The sequence below is a fragment of the Stegodyphus dumicola genome, chromosome 3 (assembly GCF_044657685.1).
Source record: "Stegodyphus dumicola isolate Sdum_Otavi_A_Nest chromosome 3, ASM4465768v1".
NCBI lineage: Eukaryota > Metazoa > Arthropoda > Arachnida > Araneae > Eresidae > Stegodyphus > Stegodyphus dumicola.
In genome coordinates, this window is record NC_140770.1 from 242525366 (window position 1) to 242534872 (window position 9507).

Sequence of the window (9507 nt, forward strand, 5' to 3'; positions counted from 1 at the left end):
GAAGAATCCAGGGATAAAAATCTTACAGCTTTCTGCAAAGAAATGAAATTGGATCTGCAAATGGTCTGAAAGTGGCAATCAAAATATTGTAACCTCAGTCAACAAGTCAACAAAGGAAAGGCCAAGAGGCATAAGAGTGCATCAGGTCATAGTCGTTACTTTCCAAATGGGAGCACATCATCTGTGAATTGATTGTTGACAGAAGAACAAAAAATTTGGTTGTTCACATGGCTGATATTCAAGTATCTGCCTTTGGAATGACACCACAGCTAGATATATTGCCGGCCAATTCAAGAACACTGGGTGGATAGCTTACTTCAGCGACATAAACTGTCTCTAAAAAGATCGAAAACAGTGTGTTTAAATTGGAATAAACTGAAATAATTAAATGTGCACTTGTATTCAAGTGTTTCATTTGACTTAGTACCCTGGTACCAACTTTTGAACATGATTGCTGTAGATGAGACTGTCATGTTTATGGGTTTTGGTCTCAAACTACCATTGATCAGAGAAGTGCCTCTACAAAGTGCATTCCTTCCATGAACGTGCACACATTGCATGTATCTTAGCAATTTGTCTCAGTGGAAAGTAACTTCTTTCTAATCACCTCTAAGGGCAAGAAAGAGGAAAATTGAATGTGTTTCGTATTTATGTTCTTGAGACTGAGAAAGCTTGAAAGCAAACAATAAGAAAGTGGGTCAATTTATTTTTGCCACTTGTTTTGCAAGGTGGCCAAAGGGGTATGCTAGTGTGAAATTCTGGCAGCACCTCACCATGCTCAAACCATGAAGAACTTCCTTACAGAAAGAAGAATTGATCAAATAACGATTTCTGCAGGAATGACTGCATATCTTCAAACTCTTGATATTGTAATAAACAAGCCATTTAAAAATCATTTGTGCATGGAAATCAATGACTACATTGGAAACAGACTGGAAAGAAATTAACGAGAAAACTTTGTGAAACCTAAGCTACAAGAAGTCGTTACTTGGATGAAGGATGCATGGAATGAAATGGATGGCTGTGTCGCCAGTGCCTTAGAAGCAGGCTACATGGACAAGAAGAGCTCTGTTGATCAACATAAGAGGCTAGGGCCAGTGGTCTTAGAGGAAATGAAGTCTAAAAAATTGAAGCCAGAATTCATAATTTGGAGCTTTATGACAGTGTTCCAGAAAAAGACAACATGCTTGTATTCAAATAAATGTTTTATTCATTTATGAATGTTTCTTGAACCTGAAGAAATAAGTTTCTTGAACACGAACAATGTTAATTAATGTACATGATAAATAAGACTGAAATACATCCTAGCTTGCCTTTTCCAGCAAAAATTAATCTAAGAGTGGGTCTTATTTTCAGGACACAGTATATGTATGTTTGTATTCATATATGCATACGCAAGTCAAACCGCTTTTTTTTATTTTGATGTCTTTTAAAATTTTAAATGGATCTTTATTTCTCTGGGAGGCTTTAGTATTACTTAAAAAATTTATGAATGAATTACTCATATATCAGTTATTAGTATTTCTGTGAGCTTTGCAGCTAGCCCTGGATATACATTACCGATACATGTGTATTCTGTTATTTTGTCTAGAAAGTAATTGATCAATATATATTCTATTACTAACATTCTGAAAATTATTATAAATTTATTGGTAATATATGCTAATGAGATAAGCAAAATTTAATTTTTTGTATCATACTTTGACAAGTTCATGATAATTTTAAACCTGATTTTTCTTCCTTTTTGTCATGTAAATGTTACATCTTTTTCAGGTCAGTCACATTGAAGCAGTTAGCCAGGAGGAGGCAAGAGATTTTGTAGAAGATGATACGCCTCATAGTTGAAAACAAAGTAATTGCATTTCTCTTCATCCATCATCATTCAACATTTTAATCTGTGTGGAAGGTACAAAAAGTTTAAAGAAGCCAAGTGCCCGGTGCTATCAGTGCCGCGCGTGAAATATGAAGTTGAGTAAAGCCAGGTCTAACCATAAGAGTTAAACATTGCAGTGACATTTGGAGCTTCATATCAGCATTTGTACATGAATGTCTTCTCATTTATTCATCCCCTTTTTTCACTATGTAAAAAATCATTTACTTTATAGCTTTGATTATCACAGAGAATTGTTTTGATATTTTTTAATTGTATAATCTCATTTGTTGGTGAATGTATAGTTGCCGCCATTTTTGGACTGTAGTATCATTTTTTTATGATGTCAATATTATCATTGTACAGAGTGCAAGAAATTTTATGGAGTCAGCAACATGTTTGCCGAATTGTTAAACAAAAAGCACTGTGATTTTAAATATTTCGAATTCTATTTTGCAAAAATGGGAATAAAATGCCAGATGCTGCAAATATGTGCATTTTCTAGATAACTGGTTGGTATTTAGATGGTTATTTTGCGTACTGTTTGAAACATAGTGTAAATATATCTATTATTTAAAGATATCTTTTTCATTCATTATATTTCCCATGAATCTGAGAAACAAGTGCATTTAGCTAAATTGTGTGTCGGAATTATTCCCAGATTATAAACTATTAAACCTGTTTCAAAGGATGTATAGTGTTTTCATTAAAAGAAAGTTCCTAATTAACCCATTTATGACTATTGTATTATGTTTCATATATGTCAGATTTAACATTTTATGATTATAAGTAAATATTCATTTTGTTCAAACGTTAGGTGAATTATATAAGATATACAGTTAAATATTTAGAGATTTTAATCACCCTTTCTATTGTATTTGTTTTGATAGTTTAACACTCACATAGTTGATATCATGTCATTTTTATTAATTGGGTTATTCTTGAAATTTTAAATGCTATATTTAATAATCTTTTAAACTTAAAATAAAAATTATTAAATATATTTTGTTTAATAATTTTTATTATAATTGTAAAAGGTGCCTGACTTGTTAAAAAACGTTTCTTATTTCCCAGTCTCAGATTCATTTTGTATTATATAATCATATCTGTAATAGATTTAAATTTCATCTCAGATTCATGTAAATATATTTTAGATTAATTATCATTTATTTTCATGCCAACCTTCATTTTTTATTTATAATTCAATTACATGTCTGATATTTTATATCTTTAGCTATACCACTCCTGTACTGGTTACAATTTTATGATTGTTCCTTGTTATTTACAAGACAGACCCTTTTTATCTAAATCAAATTGTAGCTCTGTGCAAAAGTGGAATAAATTTTTGACAAAATGTTTCTAGATGTGGAAGTTTTATCTTTGTGAAGTTCTGACATACATTTTTTTAAACAATATGCTGATCAGTGTATCTTCAATTTTAATGCTGTCATTGGAATTATTTGTTATTCCCCCTGACCTTTTTATGCACTGATTAATTTGCACAAGAAAAAAGTGGGTGCTTTCTCAATTTTTTTATTGTAACCATAACCATGAGAGCTCTATTGTTTTAAATCATCATCACAATCTCAAGTACATACCTTCAAATAACAATATCTGAAATTTCATTCTGAATGGTTGAGTAGATAGGCCACTAATGGCCTGTTTCCACTACTGCGTATGCGTTTCTCCAATCAGTGAGCGAATTCACTTTGATTGACGTCTGCAATCCAGTCGATGTACGGTGACGGATGACGTACAGATGGAGTTCAACAATGTTCAATTTCTATCGGTATCTCTGTGGATGCGTTGTGGTTACGTGGTAAAAAAGGAGCAATCAGGTGTAGTCACCAAAAATTAATGGCGGCAGAAGTAGCGATGAATGCTCGCTTAAGGAAAGAATGTTTTGCTAAAAAGGGCTTATTTCTGAATTAATATTATAGCGAGAAATCTGCGTGCTGAAAAAGTCAGCAATCAGCTGTATTTAGTTAAAAAAAGATAAGAAAAATAAGATAACTGCAACTATAGTACTTGTTCGCAAATAAAATTAGGCGTTCAAGAAAATCAGCGGCAAAAATGATAATTCCAAGCCCATGAAATAGCAAAATTTATCCTGACAATTATTTCCTAGTTCTGCATACTCATTTACCTTTAATGAAAATGAATGTCTGACTATATCAAACTGCTATAGCAAATTAGATATGATTAAAAAGATTTGTTATTTTTTTTTAAACAGGTAAAAACTAAAAATTTTAATTATAAATTAAATTTGATAGCATTCCACTGCATTAAAGAGTATGTTAAATTTGTATTTCTCGATTTATAAATATATCTTTTTGGCTAACATATTGTTACGATTTTTCTTCCTTCATGTTCATACAGGGTTCGTAGATTTGGAGTGAATAACAATGACACTTGATGAAGTATCAAAACACACTTTATTTACCAGTACTGTCAGGACAGCTCCAAAACACATTTTACAGTCGTCGATGAACTACTGTAAACACGCTGACACGATCAGCAGCACAGCCTTCAGGTTATCAGGCTGTCACAGTGAAGACAGCTTCCTGCAAAGCACCAGAATATAGCTCCTGACTCTGCTGTCTCAGTTTAAGGAAAACGTTTAGAAATTTAACAAAGTTTTAACATTTGACGAAAAAGCAATTGTACAATTGTGATGAAACAGAGTTATATTATAAACTGTTACTAGCAAAAATCCTTGCTTTCAAGGAAGAACAGTCATCCTCTGGTTTCAAAAAGAAGCAAGGTGACCACAACAAAGAAACCACATGCATTTAAGCACATTGAAATGGATAATCGTTCCGTTTGGTACATATACCAGTCAAATGCCTGGATGAGCTGTACAATTTTGAAAGAATAGTTCCATGAAATATTTGTTCCATCAGTTGAGCGGTTTTTAAAATCTAAAAGCCTGTCAAAGAAGACTATTCTGATTTTGGACAACACGTCTTCGCAATCAGATCATGAAGAGTTAAAAAATGGAGACATACAGAGAATGTTTTTTACCACCTAATGATGCCACAGTGTTATGCCAGCTAATGGACCAGGGAATTTTGGTTAGTCTCAAGAGAACATATAGGCGCAAGCTGTTATCCTCCCTTCTTCAAATGAAGATGGTTAAAGTCTTATCCAGAACTCAAAGAAAATTAACCTATTGGATGTTGTAGGATGGGTGGCAAATCTCTGGAACAAGTTTAGAGTTAATAACATTAGTTCATTCATGAAGAAAACTCCTTCATCACGAGGGAAATGAGTTCGTTGAACATAATACCAAAAATGTGAACTTAACTATTCCTCTTGAAAAATGTCCTGGATATGTAGTAGCCAAGGAAAATAATGTCGAACTGTGGTTCCAAAATGATACCGAGCAAGACATTATGTCTGATGAGGAAATTGTGACTGCTATCACAGTTAATGAAGAAATGTCAGAAAATGATGAAGACATTGAGTACTCCACCATACAAGCCTCTAAAATATCACATGATGAGGGATAAAGGTTGTTGAAATCACTCTTCAGTATTTGAACAACAAGGTACATTGGCAATAGACTTACTGTTCCTTCGTTGTTTTCTTACGATGAAGCACCAAAGCGCAAGTGCAGTACAACAGGATATTACGCATTTCTTTTTAAAAAGTAGCCAGTTTTTGCTAGTTAGTCAGCTAGCAAATTTTCATTATAGGCAGCTGTAAGCTTTGATAAATTACTGTAGACTGTGTATTAACTAATTTTCGTTAGTAAAGGCTCTATGTTTTCATAAAGTACGTACTTATCCGTTTTGTTTAAGGGTATTAGGGCAGTTTGAGTTACACTATTGCATTCTTTATAGACTGTTGTATTCTCATGTAACTCACACATACAAGTACTGCATTTTCTGAGGAAACACTCGTCCTTATTCTTTTTTAAAACCTTTCCCGATAACGCAGCATTTTCATAAACTCAGACACTCTTCGGTCCACGTTAGACCGGGACTCAACTGTAGTTTGAAGTACAGCTACTGATTGCACTCTGTGATTCTGTGAAGAGCTGTATGAGCTGTAGTAGAGAAAGTTCTAGAACTGGTGAAGTATACGAGGGCTATCCAGAAAGTAGATTACGTTTTGGAATAAAAAAATAAACAAAGTATAGGAAACAAATTTTATTATATACAGATGAAAGCCACACTCAAGTACTACTTTTCTACATGTTCACCATACAAATTAAGGCATTTATCGTAGCGATGTACGAGCTTGGAAATTCCTTCGTCGAAAAATTCCGCCGCCTGCGCCTTCAACCACTTCGTTACCTCTTCTTGCCTTCCATCTTGCACAAAACTTGTGGTAACCAAGCTTTTCGCTGATGATTTCGTGCAACAAACTTCGCGAAATTTGTGGAAAACTCAAAGAAAGTTCCGTTATTGTGAAATTTCGATTTTCACGGACTTTAGCATCGACTTTTTCGAGAAGTTCGGCGGTCACTATGCTGGGTCTCCCACTTCGATCTTCGTCGTGAACATTGGTTCGGCCATTTTGAAATCTTATGACCCACTGACGCACTCCACCTTCAGTGATAATGTTGTCCCCATACACTTCACGAAGCTGCCGATAGATTTCTATCGGTTTACAGTTTTTTGCAGTCAGAAACCTTATTACTGAGCGCAGCTCGCGGGATTTTCAATTAACGCAGACATTTCAAACCGTCACAGTATCTGAACGGAGCACAGCACGAACCTCTCACTAGCACGGCTAGATGCAGACTGAGCTGCGCAACGCTCTGACCCCAAGATGGCCGCGCTAGCCCCGCCCCTAGCGGACACAGACGGAAACGTAATCTACTTCCTGGATGGCCCTCGTATCTTTTGATAAAATAAATTTTATCAAGCTGCCGTCGATTCTGTGTGCACTCAATCTGTTGCGAACCCATACACACAACAATTTTTTATGTCAGAATTGGGATTGAATGCTGGTGACAAAAGTAATGCTTCCGCCATTTGCAGAAAGCTCTGCAAATGATGGGATAAGTGAGAGTGTCAGTACTATTTTGTCCCAAGAAATAAACGATCATGATGTGTGCATACTGAAGCATATGCCTATCTAAGCAAGAGAGGAATTACTCTGTCACCAGGAAAAAGTCGCTTGCTATAGGTAGAGCTGTAGAACATTTCCGCCATTACCTCTATAACAGAAAACTCCTTCTGTATACAAATCATGCATCGTTGACCTGGCTATTAAATTTCAAGAATCCCAAAGGTCAAGTAGCCAGATGGATATAAAGGTTCCAAGAATATGGCATCACTATCCATCATTGAAAAGAATCATCACATGGAAATGCTGACATCCTATCTAACCCTGTCCAGAAAGCTGTTGATATTTCTCCAGGGTTGGAGCGAAATGTGAGCTGCTTAATCTGGTCATGTATCAAGTTATGAATTCATTGCTTGTCCCAGATCCATGGAGTGACGAAGAAGATAGAAAAGACCAGTTGGAATTACAATCTAAAGTCGATGATCATTTTTAAAAGGAAAATCATTTCGAAGGGAAATTTTCTTAATGACATAATTATTTGTGCGAACCAAAATGTTCTGTGAAACAATCATTGTTCGCAATTGTTCTGCAAAACAATCATTCACGAGTGCTTACAAAAATTTTGGCACTGTCGTAAGGGATCTTTTTCCAATCAAATGGATTGTTGATAATAGATTACATGTATTCTTATTTACTTGATTCAGGGAAAACTAAAAGTTGTGTATGATCTTAGCAATAATTCCTGGTGGCTTGACTCATTTTCCAACCATTAGATTAGACAGTTAATATATCCTTCAAAGTTGACAGTGGTGGGAGTGCTGTAAGAGTGAAAAATTACACATTTACACCAAAAGTGGCAAAATGCATACAACATGTTATGAAGAAGTTGCAAAATGGGTAAGAAGTACGTGGAAGTCGGTGAAAATATTATCAGTAATATCAGGATTCAGACAACCTGAAAATATATCCCAAAATAAAGAGATTATAAAGCAAGAGAATGAATATGACTATTCAGCAGACTTAGACTATTTAGATCTTAATTTAGACCCGGATATGTTAACAAAAAATTTGCAACATTTCGTACCCACAATTTATTTTTGAGTTATGGTTTCATTTCATGCATTTTTCTTTACCTGATATGCCATATATCACAACAGAGGTCAAAATTTTGCAACTGTGATATTCACGGTGATGCCACGCACAAATGAACTTAGTGCAGGGTTTACGCGAATGTGGCATCTCTGTGCAATTTTTTTTAAGTCCCATTTTCCTTGAATGTGACATACTTTGCTGCGACCTTTCTTCCAGAAAGCACAATGCAAGAATATTTGGATTAAAAATTTGTAAAAAGCAGATGAAAATCAAGAACTTATTTGTTTTCATCTTTGATGCTATTCATTTATATTCTTTAATGCTGGAATTTTTCAAATAAGAAAATAGCAGCAAAATGCTATAATAAAATTAATCAAATATGAAGATGCTGTAGAAAAGAATGAACAATTTAAGGATAAAGATGATGATATTTCTAACAGTGAAAAGTATAGAGTAGTTTATGATAAATGTAAATCATGTTTCACTTATTTCTGCAGAACATACCTTTAGTTAGGAAATATCTAAACTTAAGTTTTAAAAAGCAGAGATTTCTTTCCTTTTGGATTGTAGAGAGTGAAAGAATCCTCAAGAACTAGAAAGGAAAAAAAGGTTTTAGATTTAGAGAGAATATAAAAAGAGCTTACCTATGAATGAAATAATATTTAAGGGTTATGATACATGGATTACAATTGAGGGGTAAATCGACTTCTGACTTTAAACGTGAATTGAATTAATAGCCATTTTAAAATAAGTGAAAAATGGCAAGTAAAAATGTTTCTAAACAAATACAGTCAAAAGTCGTTAATCCGGACTCGTCGGGACTTCGGCGATTCCGGATTATAGATCATCAGTTTAAATCTCGTAAGATGGCATGCAGAAATTCTAAAATTAAAAATATGAAACCGTAATTTATGAAATAAAGAACAATTATGATCTAAAGGGTATCAAAATTTACAAAAAAAAAGCTTAATATTTATTTGTTTACTTTATTAAACATTTCTTTCAATGTAAGTTGCTTCGTTTTATGTGATAATACTTTCTCTTTAATTCTATGAACAGACATAATTTCTTGTTCAGTTACAAAGTTTCGCTGTACAAGTCCCGTAATTGCTGTGTCGAGAATACCGACTAACTTTTCAATCGAAATTTTTTCGTTTTCACTAACGTCTCTGTCACCTTCTTCATGTCTTTATCCATTTTTTGCAGCAATTCCACTTGTTGTTTGACGGACATCGAAACATACTTTCGTTTTGTAGGTCCTTTGGGAGCTCCAACATCGGAAATTCTATTTGACATAATCGAAAGTTCAAGTTTACTTTTATAAAATTGCTTTTACAGTCTGCAAAAAATAATAAGCCGGATCCAATTCGAAGATTAAGGAACAACGCAATCATCAAGTCGCGTAAACGCCTATGCGCATGTGTCAACACGGCGCATGCGCAGAAAGTTTTTAGCTTTGATGTCCGGATTATGGGTGTTCGAATTAACGACTTTTGACTGTAATATGAAATGTAAAAAAAGTAGTT

The 9507-nt window shown here is 34.2% G+C and overlaps 1 protein-coding gene across 1 annotated transcript in view; it reads left to right on the forward strand.

Annotated features, from left to right (window-relative positions):
* Positions 1-3228, forward strand: part of SMC3 (structural maintenance of chromosomes 3) — a 198663-nt gene extending 195435 nt beyond the window's left edge. Inside the window, exon 31 of the mRNA XM_085813974.1 lies at positions 1774-3228. Within this exon, the coding sequence (XP_085670100.1) occupies positions 1774-1845 (72 nt within the window). The 3' untranslated portion in view covers positions 1846-3228. The remainder of the gene's footprint in view (positions 1-1773) is intronic.
* The last annotated feature ends 6279 nt before the right edge of the window (positions 3229-9507 follow it).